At 39.4% G+C, this 17,618-nt stretch overlaps 1 protein-coding gene across 1 annotated transcript; it reads right to left on the reverse strand.

Annotated features, from left to right (window-relative positions):
• Nucleotides 1-5,138: 5,138 nt before the first annotated feature.
• Nucleotides 5,139-15,547, reverse strand: hapln4 (hyaluronan and proteoglycan link protein 4). Its single transcript, XM_085347852.1, has 7 exons — nucleotides 15,524-15,547; nucleotides 14,158-14,275; nucleotides 9,279-9,468; nucleotides 8,858-9,030; nucleotides 7,648-7,763; nucleotides 7,096-7,282; nucleotides 5,139-5,530 (listed from the first exon to the last, which is right to left on the reverse strand). Exons 1-7 carry the CDS (start codon nucleotides 15,545-15,547, stop codon nucleotides 5,139-5,141), a joined length of 1,200 nt encoding a protein of 399 aa, XP_085203978.1.
• Between the last annotated feature and the right edge of the window lie 2,071 nt (nucleotides 15,548-17,618).

The following is a 17,618-nucleotide window of genomic DNA, read 5'->3' on the forward strand; positions in this document are numbered from 1 at the left end:
GAACCAACTGATTTTATTATAAGTTAGGTGTTAGTTATTTTCTCAAACCATAAAACTCTGAGTCAATACAGCACCAACATGCACAAACCCAGGACCTCCAATAAGAACACTGCAGCCACCATTAATACACCTTTCAATCATGTGGAAAGTCAAGTGTGAAAAAAGGTAGGGTCACCAACGTCCTCAGCGCAGGTGAAATCAATCCCTCAGTACAATATGGTATTTACCCTGTAACATTTAGTGTTTGTGACTCACTGACATTTCTGTCAAATAGTCAATTTTACTACCAGGTCGCTTCATTCAGAATCAACTGACTCAATATCTGTGCAGCAGTGATAATGCGAGACAATGAAATTCTCACTGTATGAAAGTAACGAAAAAAAGCTTCAGTGCTTCTTTTATTGCCCTTCTTTATGAGAGGAAAGGTGATAATACCTTCCTACAGTTGAAAGTGACACCGCAGCAGATGATTCTGGAAAACAAACGATTAATTGGATTTCTATTTCATGCCACAACCTGCTGATATGTAACCCACAGGTGAGCTATGAACATCATGCTGCTGTGATAAATTCTGCTTCTTATCAAGCTGTTGCCCAGCATGAACATTTATATTTTAAAAAGCTCTATAAATAAAGATTATGAGCTATATTGGATCATCAGTGTTAATTTATTGTAATGTTTAAAATAATTCAATTTGTGTCAGTTGTGTCTTCAGTTTAAGAACTGCTGCACTGCCGGTCTTTAGGTTTATGAATAATGAATTTAACTTCAGTCACAGAAAGCTTTAATAAAGGAAGGAGTTACAATGGATCATCTCTGCAGCTGGAAAAAGAGATATCAGTGGACAAGATGAGCAATTAATCTCAATGTGACAAGCTTTTCTTATTACCCTATATGTCTTTTAATAAAATCCAGACTTGGTAATAAAGTCTTATCATTATTATTATTATTGTTTATATACTGTAGCCTGTATGAAATATCATTGTAAGTATCTAAAATGTGCTTATGAAATCCTTATAAAATCTGTCATATCATTCATTTACCTCATGATGTGTAAGAAATGCGATTAGAAAAAGATACAGGTCATCTTTTTTTATTACCATTTTTACATTTTATGCACTCACCGGACACATTTAACATATTGGAAACCCTCTTTCCTCAGGGATTTTGCTCCATGTTGTCACTATAGCATTGCACAGTTGCTGCAGATTTGTCAGCTGCACACCCATCATTGCAAATCTCCACCACATCACAAAGGTGCTCTAATGGATGGAGATCTGGTGACTGTGGAGGCCATTTGAGTACAGTTCAAAAAAACAGTTTGAGATGATCTGAGTTTTGTGGAATGGCATATTATCCTGTCGGAAGCAGCCATCAGAAGAAGGCTACACTCTGGGCATAAATGGATGGACATGGTCATAAGAAATACTTAGGTAGGCTCTGCTGTTTAACTGATGCTTAATTGATACTAAGGGGTCCAAAGTGTGCCAAGAAAATATCACACATACTGTTACACAACCAACAGCAGCTTGAGTTGTTGATACAAGGCCAGCTGGAGCTATGCTTTCATGCTGTTTATGCCAAATTCTGACACTCCAATATCAATGTTGCAACAATAATCAAGACTCATCAATTTTCCAATCTTTGGGGTCCAATTTCGGTGAGCCCAAGTAAAGTGTAGCCTTAATTCTTAGATGACAGGAATTACACTCGGCATGACTGTTGTAACCCATCTGTGTCACAGTTTGACGTGTTTTTCGTAAAGCGATGCTCTTCTGGTTAATCGAGTTGCGCGGAGGGAGGGGGGCTGGAGCTATCATAATCAGAGGGTGAGAGGCAGGGTACACCCCGGACAGATTGCTAGTCTGTCGCAAGGCTAACACGAAGAGACTGTTTATACTCATATTCACACCACCTATGGGGAATTTAGAATCAGCAGTTAACCTAACCACGCTAATTGCACGTCTTTGAACTGTGGAAAGAAGCCAGAGAGATCTCACACAAACACGAGGAGGACATTCAAACACACACACAGAAAGGCCCCGGCCAGATTGTGAAGTCAAAGTCAGCACCTTCTTGCTGCAAGGCAACAGTGCTAACAACCGCACCACCATGCATTATACATTTAAAGTCACTTGAATCAACTTTATGCTTCATATCTACATGCTTAAATGCATTACACTCCTGCCATGTGAGTAGTTGATTAGATGTGTATGTAAACGAGCACCTGAACAGGTGGAGAGAATGAAGTAGTTAGCAAGTGTATATTTACACAGAGCAAACAGAGATGTAATTAAGAATATTAACTATGGCTGCACTTCAGGGCTGAGGTATTTAGCGTGCCTGCCCACTCAAATGTAAACGAGTTATTGTTTATGGTGCTTTGTTGCCCCTGTATCACTAGTGAAAGGGAACATCTGATGTAATGGCCTAAAGAAATGGTAAAGGTCTAAAACGTCTGAGGTGGAAGAATACGTCTGTGCAGGGAAAAGTGTAATCAGGCTTACAAGTAAACACCCGTGAGGTGCATGTGTCAGTAATATCAGTGTACGTCAGCTATATTGTTTCATTTTGTTTCTCGTGTTTCTTTTCTGTCACTTGACCCCACCCTTCTGCTTCCATCTCAGAGCTGTTCGGAGGGCCTGACTTCTGTCACAGGCTGATAAATGAGAGCCAGCACCAGATCGTTCCTCTGTATTCACTGTGTGGCAGTTCTGTTGTTACAGGGTCACCTAATTTCATTTCATGCTCAAAAGAAAAGGCGGTGAAAGGACCTTATGAAATGAAAGCAGTACGACGGTCATACTCTGAGCAAACCGGTTCAAAAATTTGAGTAGGGTTTTTTTTCTGGTTTCCTTTCAAAGCTCACTTCTGTTCAGTCTTTCATTTTAAATAAAGGGATTCTAAAAAAGCTTTGCCATTTAGTCTCGTCAAATTTTCGCCTGCCTGGCCTGTTGTGTCTGTAGTTTGTGCTGGTGTCACAAAATTGGTTTGATTGGTGGCTACAGTTACTGCTATTATGTTCACAAAAGCATAGTGTGCACATTTCATTTCAGAGTTGGCAGTCAGAGTCTAAAATATCGCCTCTTATTTACAGTGACCTCACTCTTACATAATCGAGATGCTGTTTAAATGCCATCCACTGTAAATATCAAATGGCTTACCGTCACAATCCCGAGCACAATAAAAAAAACAGCTGAATTACTTCATTACTGATGTGCAGAATACGCAATCCTTCATAAATTATAAATGCCACAGTTAATCAAGTAGGACTTTGCTCATTAATTTAGTGGCTCTGCCTAATGTCACAAAGTAGAACAAACTAATGGGACTGGGTAAAGTGCTCAGCAAATCATTAGAATCTTCACCTTTGATGATTGATGTCATCTCAAAGGAAAAAAAACGGCACAAAGACGTCAACATGTAGCAAACAGAGGTGATTGTTTGTCACGGACAGCATTTATTTCATGGTGCTGGACTTGCCATGAACTTGACTTAATTACAAGCTGCCTGTTGCTATGACGATGACATGGTTTGTTCTGCTGTGTTGGTGCAGTGCCAACATGTTTCCGCTCAGAGCTGTGTTCGCTGCTCAGCAGCTTCTGTCACTGGCAAACAATCAAACGTGCGAGGAAGACAAAAGCACAAAAAACATTAGTGTGACACCCACAAAATTGATTATGAACACAAAAGTAAAAATCTTAAGTCTCACGTGAGACTGAAAACTAAGAAGTTGGGTGGAAATTTAATGGTATGAACTTTGCTCCTCTGCTTTTTCTTCCAACACCACTATCAGGTTTGTTTTGTTTTAAATGACTTTGTTCCATACTTATCCCTGGGTCTGTTATTTTGAGTTGTAAAGAGTGTGGTACACTGGCAGGTATGACTGCATGTAATGTCGATTTTAGTGCCAATTCTAGGTACTGTAGCTAGTTAACAGCAACAGACTTTTTTCAGGGATCAGCATTGTTGTCTGTTTTGCTATTGTCTGGTATTCATGCATGGTAACTATCACCCTCACTTTAGTAGAAGTTTTTAATGTGTGGCTAAAACGGCAAGAAGCTGTAAATATAAAAGCAAAATACAGCAGCGAGTTCGACAACCATGTTCAAATTTTGACATCTTCCTTTCTGGTGAATGCACAACCTGTGAAATTTTAAGATACTACTGCCCTGCTGAGTATTACACACTACTCAACTAAGCAGTCTAGATGTACAGTGTTTACTGCATTGCTTCTGTCTGAAAGTATTTCATTTCAGTTTTCACCCAAATTCAGAAAGATTTCATCATTGAGGGAAAGAAGTGCACCGACACAAGTTCAAACCAAAACTTTTATTTTCTTCTTGAATATCCATTCATTCAGTAGTTGCAAACATCCTCAGTTATAAAGATCACTGCATTTAGCAATGACAGTGCAATCGGTGGCTCTGTGCAGTCAACAGCAATTACTGTAGCTTGTGCTCATGTTAATTCAGCCCTGTGATCTACTCGCAGCCAAACAATACATGCTTGCTTAGGTTTTCGTTAAGGTGCTGCCTTAATAAAGGACTATGTGTTTAAAGTGCAATTATTCTAGTTCAGCATTTACTACTTGTTCTTCAGCTCTGAGGATGCGATTGTGAGGTCTTAATGACATTGTGCAGAGGGTTGCTCACCAAGCAACCAATCAGATATAGGCAGGTACAATAAAAACTGTGAATCTTGGATATTTTTTTTTCTGCCTGCCATGCAGCTCATCCCATTTCTCTCTCAGTAATGAATATTTTCACCCTGGCATCAGGATCACAGCGGGGTCCAAAGCATGATTCACTCACACATGTAAACAAGATCATTTATGTTAGACTCTCTGATCTGAGTGATGATCAAGCCGCTATTAATTCTTGCAGTTTTCCGGGTACAGATGTGCTAACAGTCACTCGTGATAGCTGAATGACTCAAAACGAAAGGAAAACCACCCTTATAAAGATGTCATCCTTAATTTTACACAGCCTTGTTATTCTCTCTGGCAATTCTGCAAATGAGTGCATCTTGTCTCTGAGTGTTTTTTGCTTTTTTTTAAATGTGATGAATGAAATCTGGCTGCTAGGCGACAGTCAAATCTGAAATTGCATCCCCCTCCTGCTCTCAGTCTTCCTACTTTAAATCACCTTTGTGGCGTTCACGGGGATGCTGTTGCTGCTCTTCCTCTTTGTCAAACTCGCTATAGTGCTTTTTGTCTTCCCAGTTCCACCCACTGCTTCATCCTTGTTTTCACGAAAACAGTAGACTCCGTAGAGGCGGAATTTTTTATCAGGGAAGCCAAGGTTTCGGACTCCTGGCTGGGATCCTCCACAGCGAGAACGGGGGTTGACTATGGGGTACCGAATGCTGCCATCCTCAAGCCAGCCTGCTTCACAGCGGTCCAGGAGTTGAAACTTCCACGCTGCATAAAGCTGACCCACTTTGGCCGCCACTGAACCGTCTCGAATGCACGCCTTAATCGCCTCCGCATAGTTCACCTTCTTGAAGCGCTTGAGGAAATACACTTTGCCTAAGGCGGAAAAAAAGAGAGAGGCGAAGGAAAGTTGTTTGTTGTAAGAACATGTTAAAAGGTGAAGGAAAACAGAGTCAGTGCATTGTTCAGGGGGGCAGAAGAGAAGCGAATGAGAGAAGGAAGCCCCAGAGACAAGCTAAGCCCTGAGGGTAGATATTCACAGTTTTCCTGGCCTCTCTGCCTGATTGTGTTCAGAATATCAAGTCATTCCAACAACCGTCTGGGCTGCTGCTCAAAAAATCGAAAGGCAATACTGTATCAGCAGGCAGAAGTCTAAAATTACTCTTAAAATGCTTCAATTTTTGCTTTCTTCATACCTCTGAGGAGACTTTTCGCCTGGCAGTATATTAAAGTATATCGGTATCCTGATAAGCTAACTAGTTTGAACTGAGCTGAATCACAAGTACCTTCACCTAAGAAAGCAGCACAGAATAAACAATCTAACCAAGAATAAACGTCTGCTGGTTTCTAAAGCCAACGGTTTATGAAAATCATCTCAGCGAGCAAAGCTTTGCAGTTGGCTCAGTTATTGATTTTATGCTTGTTTATGTGACTGGTGGCTATTAGAGAGGCAGAATATTGTCTCATATTTCCCCAGTGGACTTTCAGTAAATGCATTTCAGCTGGACCGAGACACAGCATCGGTCACAACCGCTGCTCAAACCTCCTGCCCACAACAGACTGTCCACAGTAATTAACACACAAGGGAAGCCATGAGCAATTGTTTAAGGTTTCTGTCAAACCACCTTTTTCTCACTAAGGAAAGGCACTGGTTATTTTAAAACAGTTTGTGATTCAATAAAATCATTTTTAACTGTTTTTAAAACTTCTTAAACACGGATGCAGACTCAAACCACAGCAGTTGAACAGTTCAACAAGCCGAACGTCTTCTCACTAAGAGTTAAATGTGAAGCTCAGTATCTATGACTCTTTAGGGGCTACATACCAGCATAAACTCTAGAAGGTTGTACTATTCCTTGGCAGGTACATTTAATTTCTAGTCTTTCTGTCTGCCTATTCCCCCAACAAGAAATATTTTGCCAGTTGCAAATCTGAGTATAGCAGTTTATTCTTATAATAATCAACGTGGGCTTTTTATATACTGTCTACTCTGAGCCAAGGTGTCTTTCTGGAATAACTTTTGACTACACATACCTTTCCTCCAGTAAAACTCTTTTACTTTTCTTTTTTTTTTTTTTTGTTTAGGCTTGTGAACATGAAGGTAGCATGTGCAGACTCTCTGTGGGAATGTGATGTAAATCAAAGAACAGGGAGATGAAAGGCAAGGCTTTCTACCCAGAGGACACTGTGGCCCTAGCAGGGCTGAATCAACATACCCTGATTTAAAACCAATGGCCTAAGGCCTCAAAGATCACAGGGAGAGATCAGAGATCTCATTTCCCCCTGGTCTACCACTCATGAAACATCCTATTTTTAAAAGTAGCAGCATGACAAAGTAGCACTTGAAAGCTTTTGTTCTTTCTTAATATCATGTCACAGATACTTGATAGCACTTCTTATTTGTTGTATTGTCATGTATGTCATGTATCTCCATCTCTCACCGTTGAGCTTGGAAGTGAAGCAGAAAGCATCATAACGCTCATCTTCTTTGTGCCTATAGCCGTAGTTTCGAACACCAGCTGGGGTGTCCTTACGTCCGCACTCGTCCCTGGGATGAGAGATAGGGTACTGAACTGAGCCGTCCTCCAGCCATCCAGCATTACACCAGTCTAGTCCCTCCAGCCATGCCTGCAGAAGAAGATAATGTAGGTCAGTGGGTCGATCTAAAGGATTAAAGAAATTATAAAGAGGGGAACAAATTCAGTTTATCTCTTGTGACATAACTCCATTGCACTTGACTTTACTCCATAAAGCCTCTAAGAGTTGGAGGACTGACCTGCAGTAAAATTCCTGATCTCCATATTCTTAATTCCAGACTTACTACTGCTCTAAAAAGTTAATGACATCAGTAAGTAAGCATATTGTAATAACTAAAAAAGTACCTGTAGACTAATGTACTATGGATGGTGTTATCTCTATGCATCCTAACTAGCAATACCTTCTCAGTATGACATACCGTCCATGTTTAATTCAATTAAAGTATGTGTATTCACCTTGTGCAGTTGAGAATGAGAAGCTAGAATGGCATCCTGCTTTTTGCAAGCATCCTCAGCCTGGTAGTAGTTGAGCTTGTAGCGCCCCTCACGGGGATAGTAGGGAAAGACCACTCCTACAGGCGACAGAATCAAAGTAGGAAGCTGTAAATGTCTTTAGTTTTTCTGAATTTCATACAGACATTAAAATTATAAGATTTATTTTAGGTATTTAGTTATTCCAAAGTTAACAAATTCCTTTGTCGCAGCAATTAAAATTAAATTAAACACCACAGACATATAGAGTCAGGTAAAAAAAAATGAATAATGAAGAGAGAAAGTGAAGAGATATGTGCTGTCTTGGAAAACACAAGGTGCACCCTTTATGCTTCCATGGGAATTAAAAGCCAAAGTTGCAGCCAGGTGCACTTGATTAACGGATCGTGAGAAAGCGTGAGGAACTCTATAAAAATAGTGTTGGCAGTTTGCTGTACTGGTGCATTCAGATGTGTGTTAACACACTGGGAACAGAAGCGATTGTTACTGTCCATCAGTCTTGAAAGGATAATAACGACATTTCTAAGCAATTTAAAGTCCATGATTGTACAGTGAGAAAGATTATTCACAACTGGAAAACATTCAAGACAGTTGCTGATCTTCCCAGGATTGGAAATCCTAGAAGATTTACCACAAGGTCAGACCCTAAAAGAAAGAAGAAGAAGAAGAAACAAGGAGCTACATCTCAGACTCTACAGGCCTCTGTTAGTATGCTAAATGGGTTGTTTGGAAGGGTCTCCAGGAGAAAGTCTCTAGTGTTAAATTCAAGTCCAAAATGCTGGGGCAGCACCTTGAGATGACTCTGCATAAACAATGAGCTGAAGCAATGCTGTAAAGAAGAGTAACAAGTAATAAGTAAAATGTATAGATCAATCAATTAAAATGCAGTATGACAGTTAATTTAATAAGACAAAAACAAATTTGAAATCATAAATTCAATAAGATAAGTATACCTTTAAATAACAGTATTTAATAATAATATCATTATATAACAGAACAAAAATCTTCATCTTCAAATTCAACAAAGCAAACTAAAAAATCATTTAAAATGACTTTAAAAATACATGCATATAAGATGGCATTTAGGTCTCACAGTATAACAGTGTGCAATGCGGTGAACTCAAATAAACTGAACATTTCAACAAAATTAACTACAAATGGCCCAGAGCCTGACCTTCTAAGTCAAGGTTGACAAATCCTGTATCGTCTTCCATGTCGTTAGTGACCTCACACTCGTAGCGTCCATAGTCCTCCAGCGTGACATTTTGGATGATCACCGATGCGTCGCCTGGTCCTGCTTGCTCCAGAAACACACGGCCACGATACGATCCAAACACACGCTGCTGCCTGGAGAGATTTGAAAGACACTCATTGTCCTCAAAACAGCTGCTGTTAGCAAAATGATTGAAAAATGCTCCAACCTGAGAAAATACTTGGATGATAAACTGTGTGTGACAGAGTTTATTATGTCAGTGCATCTTATCAATAAAATTAGCGAAACTAAAGCAAATTTGGAAAAAAAAAATCATGAAATCATAATTAGTTAAAACAAAAGTGCAAGATGAATCAACTGAGAATAACGATGCAGAATTTACTTTCCCAGTGCTACAAAGACGTCCTCGAACTGCAGCGTGTCCGTCACTTTGGTCCATTTAATCCTGATGCGAGCAGGATCGACGTTCTCCGGCTCATGATGGAATCTGCAGGGCAAAGTGATGGAGCCACCCCGATGTGTCACCACTTTACCAGGGGCAGTCTGCACAATCACGGCTCCAGTGTCGTCCTCTGAAAGGAAAGAAGAAGGAGGGAAAATTGGCTCAGTTTATTTCACTGCTACTGATGGAAGATTTTTAGTACCGGTAATATATTCTTTTATATGCAGGTTTGTGGCTAATATTTCTTTTTCTTATTACTAAACAGAAGTCTATTTTGGGAAATATGCGACCCATACTTGTAACTGTAATCATGAAATTCAGTCTCTGAATCTATTTGTGAGGCTTATCTCTCTAAGATGCCTGCAAAAATTGAATCAGCATCAGCTAATAAAGCGTGTGCTGTTTACTTGTGCCATCACATTACTGCTCCGGTAATTGAGCATATCAACAGAGGAGAACGTTTTTTTTCCTATCGAAGGGTCCAGCAAGCAGCACACTCATCTTCCTGTCTGCTCTATCATGACATTACTCACTCTACAATTTTAACCTCCACTTCTGCAGAGAGCGATTCACCAAAATTACCCAAGACTAATGGTAACCACAGTCCTCTTCCTCCAAATGGACAATAACAAGACCTGTTTAGCATTTTTGGCAGACATTTGTTCAGACGCTCTGTGTGCACACGCACCTAGGCAACCAAAGACTCACAACATGTGTGGGGTAAACATTTAAAATGTTTAATGAGCAGCTGCAAAAGGTTTTCTGCTATGTTGTGACCAGATAAAGGCACCTACAATTATCCATGCCAGCCAGCAATTAGTCCTGTCACTACTTACTGGTCTCTGCAAAGTTGTTTATCACCATCACAAATAAAAGCATCAAGTGATGTTTAATCAAAACTTTGAGCGCATTATTTCTCAGCGTTGGAGGTTATGTTGTGACATACTTATGTTAAGCCAAATAACACAAAGTTAACATTTTCATTAGGTTTTAAAAATTTCCAGCAGTGATAGTGTTTTCAGATCCAAGGGGTTCATCAGTCACTTTTAAAAAGGGTCACACTGTTTACTCTGGGGATCTGCAAATGTTTTAACCCTCCTGCTGTTTCATCTTCACTTCACCTTTTCTTAAATTAACATTGTTTGGCTGCTTTATGCTTCTAAATCATAATTTAATGTGGACTTTCATTCAAGTCAGTTTTATTTAAATAGTGGCAAATCACAACACTTGCCTCAAGGCGCTTTGTATTGTAAGGTAAAGAGCCTACAATAATACAGAGAAAACCACAGCAGTCAGATGACCCACTATTAGTAAGCACTTGGTAACAGTGGGAAGGAAAAACTCGCTTTTAACAGGAAGAATAGGCAGAACCAGCCATGGAAGCATGGCTTTTCATCTGTTGAAATCTGCTTCAACCTGTTGGGGATGAGGGAAAGGAGACAGTACAGGCAATACTGTGGAAGAGAGCCAGAAATTAATAATGACAAATGATTAAATGCACAGTGTTTTATAAACATACACACAGTGAAAAGAGGTGAGTGAGGAAAAAACAGTGCATCATGGGAAGCCCCCAGCAGCACCATAACTAAGGGAGGAATCAGGGTCACCTGATGCAGCCTTAACTATTTGTTTTATCAAAATGGAAAGTATTAGGCCTACTCTATAAAAAGTGGTGAGGGTGTCTATCTCCTGAATCCAAATTGGGAGCTGGTTCCACAGAAAGTTGAAGGCTCTGCCTCCCATTCTGCTTCTAATTACAGAGGAATCACAAGAAAACCCGCAATCTGAGAGCAAAGTGCTCTGATGGAGTGATATGGTGCCGTGAGGTCTTTAAGATAAGATGATTATTGATCATTCAACACCCTGTATGTGAGGAGAAGGATTTAACAGAGAGCCAATGAAGAGGCTAATATGGAAGAAATATGCTATCTCTTTCTAGTCCTGTCAGTACTCTCACTGCAATATTTTGGCTAAACTGAAGGCCTTTCAAGGATTTTTTTAGGACAGCCTGATAATAGTAAATTACAAAAGTACAGCCTAGAAATAAATAAATTCATGAACTAGTTTCAGCATCACCCTGAGAAAAGTTTTTAATCTTAAAGACATTGTGCAAACGCAAAAGTAGTCCTACACATCCTGGTCAGAAACAACTCCATGGTTACTGACAGTGCTACAGCAGACCAAGGTAATGCCATCCAGAGCAAGCATCTAGTTAGACACCATGTTTCTAGGTTTTTTGGGGATGAGTTCATAACCTAGGTTTCATCTGAATTCAGAAGCAGGAAACAGGTCACCCAGATCTTTAAATATTTAGGACATTTTTGTAGTTCAATGATTTGCTTTGTGTAGTATGGCTTCATTGATCGATAAAGCTGAGTATCATCTGCATAACAATGAAAATGTATGTTATGCCTTTGAATGATACTTTCTAAGGGAAGCATGTTTAATGAAAATAGAATTGGTTCCAGTATCGAATCCTGTGGAAGTACATAATTACACCTTTAACACGTAACCTCTAATACCTGTAAAACATTATGGTCAATGATGTGGTGAGTGATACCTGCACTGAGGTCTAACAGGAAAAGCACAGAGATGAGTCCACTGTCAGATTCCATAAGAAGATCATTTGTAAACTTCACTAATGCTGTTTCTGTGCTGTGATGAACTGAAAAAGCCTGACTGAAATTCTTCAAATAAACCACTCCTCTGGAGATGATCAGATTTTAGGCCTACAGAGGATTTCAACATTAACTATTTCATTCATCTTCTAGTCTAAACACAGTGTAGAAAAAGAGTAGAAAGCAAGTGTGTGACTCAAGTGAGCCAGTACCCGACTGACTTAAGTTTTCCATCATGTTTTAAAATGTCCAGTCTAGAAACAACCTAAAAGGAATAGGAATTGATGAAACATAAAGTACATCATATTTCAGTTTTAGGATTTTGCATGTCAGGACAGAAAAAAAGAAACATTTTGTCCTTAACAGGCCTAAAGATTATGTAAATAAAACCTCAGATGAACAACAAAATGTGGCATATTGCATTTAAAAATAGTCATTAATCGTTTATTTGTTTGTTTAAATGCAAAAGCAATGTGTGAAAAACTATTCACCGTTACTGCTTCCATGGGAACTGAGTGGGAAAGTCACAACCAGGCGCTGCTAATAAAATGCACTTGATTAAATGGTCATCAAAACGTTTGAGCATCTCTATAAAATCAAATCTTGGCAGCTTGCTGGTCTGGAACATTCAGGTGTGTGTTAACGAAATGCCAAGAACGGAAGACAGAGAAACAATTGTTACCACCTATCAGTCGGGGAAGAATAATAAGGCCATTGCCAAGCAATTTGAAGTCCATCATTCTGCAGTGACAAAGATTATTCAGAAGTAGAAAACAATCAAGCCAGATGCCAATCTTCCCAGGAGTGGACATCCCAGCAAATTCACCCCAAAGTCAGAATGTGCAAAACAAAAGATACATCTCAAACTCTGCAGGCTTCAGTTTGCATGTCAAATGTAAAATTTGTGAAAGGGCGAACTGAACAGTTACAGCCTATTTGGAAGGTTTGCAAGGGGAAAACCACTTTTCTCTAAAAAGAGCATTGCATCATGGCTTAGGTTTGCAGGGCTGCATGTGAACAGACTGCAAGAACAATGTCCTTTGAACAGACAAGACCCAAGTGGAGATGTCTGGCCATAATCCACAGTGCCACACTTAGTGAAAACGAGAGTATCAAAGTGTTTTAGGGCAACACAGTGGTTAGCACCCTCACCTCACAGCAAGAAAGGTCACCAGTGGTCTTTCTGTGTGGATCTCTCTTAGGGGCTTCTCCTCAGGTACTCTGGCTTCCTCCCACAATCCAAGGACATGCTTGTTAGCTTAATTTGTCATTTTATTTTGCCCGTAGGTATCAGTGTGAGCCTGAATGATTGTCCACCTCTCTGTGTTAGCACTGCAACAGACAGCAACCTTTTCAGGGTGTACCCTCACTTTCACCCCATGACTGCTGTCATGAACTGAGAGTGAGTGTGCTTCACGAACCTGTACCTATTTGTATCTAGAAGCTGATAAATTCACGAAGTACCAGCATGTCTGTAACACATAAACTACATGAATAAATAAAATTATAAACGTTATGTTGAACAACAGCAAGAATTCAATTATTTTAAACTGTTTTATTTCAAGAGAAAATAGATCTTTTTAGCTTTTACTCTGAAGGTAATATAGACAACCAGAAGTACTGCAGTCAATAGTTTAATCTTTGACATTCTCTATTTTTCTGACAAGACAAACGTTTATCTCGGTCCTCAGGTGGGCAGTGTTTAATTGGGTGCTCACAGTTCTGATAATGAACAAAAGTGAAAGCTTTGCTTGTGAAGATTATCATTGTTACAAAATGGCCAAGGCGGTTTTGTCTGCACAGCCCAATGTCACGGAAATGAATGAATAAAATCGCAATTGCCAAGAAATTCTGCACAAAATACTGTGGGATGTGGAATATATTATATATTAATGTGAATACAGGTGCACTGAGTTTGGAGAGTTAGTGGAGAGCTCCGGATCCCAAAGCCCATAAAAAGTTAAAGAAGTCTATTTTGCTTGGACTCTAAGATAACCCAGCTGAGGTTAATAAAGCTGTTCAGATTTTTCCAGTAACTTTTCCACCAACTTTTTATTACTATCTTAGTAAAAATAAAAATAAAAATCCTGAAGAAACTCTACATATCATTCATGTTATTGAGCAGATAAATGCAAATCAAGATCTTCTCACCTTGGAGAAGTGTAATTGTTCATACAAATGAAAGTGTTAACTGGTCTTACCAAGAACATGCACCACTTTCCTCCTTCCTTTCTCTATGCCAGCAGGCGAGGAAGATACCGAGAGAGCAGAAGTCAGGATAAATGCCACAAAGATCAGAGGCTGGAGCTCCTTTGAGAACTGCAAGAAAGGACAGCTCATACATGACAACCAGCGCAATCGGAAACAACTTAGTAGAACTTGCTGGCAGTGCCTTGTAGTAGTTGAGCTTGACAGTGTCAACTTTGATACATCCTAAACAAGTAGGATAAAATCAACATTTCCTAGCACTTTCCAGCAATAATAAAACTCAACCAGAAAATGCATATATTGCCTGTTTAAATGCTCTGCACTGAAGCTGGTAACCAAATGGCTGAAAACAGACAATCAATTATATTAATCAATTTTTTAGCTCACAGTCACAGCACAAAAGAGAAGCATAGTTCTCACAGCATAGTTTAAACTTATAGCTTGTTTGCTATTTTTTATCTGCACTGCCATGTGTCTCAATTAAGAACTGGAAGTATTTTAAAGATTTTTTTTTCAGTGAAAAGTCCTGGATCAGAGGCAGCCAGCTAGTAAACAAAAGACTACACACAGGAACAACACAAACATCATGGCAGCTACTGAAGAAAAACATAAATGTGGTATTTGTTGTTGTTATCATACACATTAGACATAAGGACTGTTATTACCTGTTCTCTGGCAGGTACCACAAAAGGGTAACTTTGCTAAAAATAAATAAATAAACACAATTCTCCCTGAATGCTATTGTTGCACAGGAGAGTGTGTAATGCATGGACAGAGCCAGCATGTGACACCAGTGTTTCTGCAGCATCAATATATCCATGATTGGTCGAGGGGATGGTGCAATGCAAACCACTCTGCATATGCAGAGGTCAGAGTTTCACTTCATTGTGTATGGAATAAAATCATTATAATAGTCATCTTAAAGGTGTCAAGGCAAATGCTGCCACTGCATGCACTGCTAGAGGTCTGCAATGTCAGCGTCACCTGTGAATAATCACTTCCTATGAAACAGCTCTGGTGCACCACATAAATTCTGAACATGAATTCAGGCCTCAGTGAAGCAGAGTAACTAAAGCAGCAGCTATTGTACATGCACATTGCACACTATAAACAGCCCTGCTGCATCATTTCTCTCAAGGTTAGTCCAATGATCATCCCTGCAGCTGCACGGTAACGTAGCACACAGAACTGCCGAGCAGAGCCATACTATCCGAGCATAGAAGTGTATGAACTTACCATGGCTATCACAACAGGATTAATGCCTGGATGATGACGATGTGATGCTGTGAAGCGTTTAACTCCTCAGCAAGGCTAAACGCTGATCTGCAGCAGCACTCACCTCTCTCTTGCACCCCCCACCTTTCTCTCTGTTTCCAGTCCCATTGCTGTTCTCTCACTCTGCAGGGGAACCACCAGTGTTTGTGGGTCGTTCCCGCAGTCCTCCGATGACGCAGCACATATTTGATTGTGCACTGTGCGTGGATACGTCTTCTCTGCATTATAAAGCCAATTAGAGTGTCACTTATTCGACTGTCACATTGATTCAGTTAATGTGGTGAAAGCTTATTTACTTTCAGGCAAACCAATGTTTCTTTTCAAGATCAATATCAATAATAGAAACTGTTTGCATGAAATGCTGACTGAGAATTAAGATTGATTGCTGTATTCAAGACAAATCAAATTCACTTAGATAACTTTATGGCTGAGTAAGAGAAAGGTAATAAAGAGTGCACTTTGAGCTCAAGTTGTTGGGTTTTCTCTTGTTGCATTGAAGGGCCAGTAATTAACATGAATGACATACCATTACACAAGGAATGTGAATTGTTCTTACAGAATTCAGAGCATATCATGAAATATAATTAAATATAATTCAAATATGGCTCCAACTATTTGAAGGTGGAGCTTGGCATCATTAGTTTAAAAACGTTTACAGAGATAGTTGATTATAGTGCAAATGAAAGATTGTGTGGGTTCAAAGACCGGGCCCACAAGTAAAAGCTTTAGGCCTCTCTAAAATTACTGTGCATGATCTAAAGACAAAATTGCAACGGATCAGATGATGGTATAAAACTTCACTTGAAAGCAAAGTTTTTGCCTTTGCTGTCCATTGACTGAATTTTTATTGATGTGAAGGTTATCAGACTGAGGTGCAAAGAAGAAGTTTTGTCCCTCAGACTTGCATGAATTTTCTGTTCATCCAGTGGGATAAATTGGTTAAGAACATGCATAAGTCTGTCATAGGAAGCTCTGTTGTCTCATATTCTCTCCACATATCCTCTGTCAAATTCAAAATTTCAGTATCACCAATTAAGTCCAATTCCGTGTCTCTGTAAGCTAATTCTTTATATTGATTGTAATCGGTGACTGTCCCTTTTAGACCGTCTGCCGAGTAAGCCTTCCCCCTTCTCATGTCCACCCCATCCAAGTTTTCCTAGGGATCTCATCCAAAGTCTTCAGCTTTCTGCTTACTATGCTCAACCACCATCTCCCGTGTCTTGACTCTAGGGGGTCCAGTCAATGTCTCCTGCCTTCATCTGGGATTCTACTCTATGATGTAGCTTCTCATCACAGTCAAACCACCAAAAATACATCAATTCTTAAGTTCAGAGTTTTGTTATAAATTTGTCTCTTTTCTTCCAAAATGACATCGCCTTATTGGAATCAGGGATTTTTCAAGTCTTTTTTAAGCGTGACTTGTGCCCACCCACTCTCTGAAATATCAAAACCGCATCAGTATAAGATGCAAAAATAAATAAATAAATTAAGGAAAGGGGAAATTTGTACACAAACAACTAAATAATGATTTATGGGGAAAATTGAAGGTTGACAGCATTAACACTGACAGCTTGCTTTCAGGCCATGAGCCAACAGCTGGCTGTTACCAAAAGCATTAACAGGCTGTTTGATGCATTTTTTTAACCCGCTCTTCAATGATGTATTATCCTCAAATGAACAAAATATTCTCTGCCCTGTATCCATGGAATTTTAACAAGGTTTTTGCATGCAAGTTATTCGTTTTCGGGGACCTCAGAGCAGAGAAGAGAAAAATGATCCTCCTACAAATCTATTAAAATCTGGAAAACACACTCCAGGCATTCTTTTTCTGATACTGTTAAAACACTAAGGGTTTTGTCTAAGATTAACTGTTACCTAGAGGGGAGGTAATTTTCTCTAATGAAATTGAACAACCATTGGCCAAAAATGTCCATCAGCATTGATTCAGTGACTTAGATTTTGTGGATTTAAAACCTACTTTCTGAAACCAATTTCAAGAAAATCAGTACTATCAAAGTTAGGAGTCACCTGTTTTCTTTGCATCTAGTATGGCAGGGATGGCTATGGCAGATATCGCTAAGTTAAAATTCAAGTTCATAGTCAAAGCATATGTTAGTTAACTGATGCCTTTTCATGTATGCAGCATGTTACCAACCACTGTCTCATAAATAGTCAGAGA

This window comes from Diplotaxodon limnothrissa, linkage group LG23 (genome assembly GCF_057381915.1).
Source record: "Diplotaxodon limnothrissa isolate DT_005_m linkage group LG23, D_limnothrissa_male_GT1.1, whole genome shotgun sequence".
In the NCBI taxonomy this organism is placed as follows: domain Eukaryota; kingdom Metazoa; phylum Chordata; class Actinopteri; order Cichliformes; family Cichlidae; genus Diplotaxodon; species Diplotaxodon limnothrissa.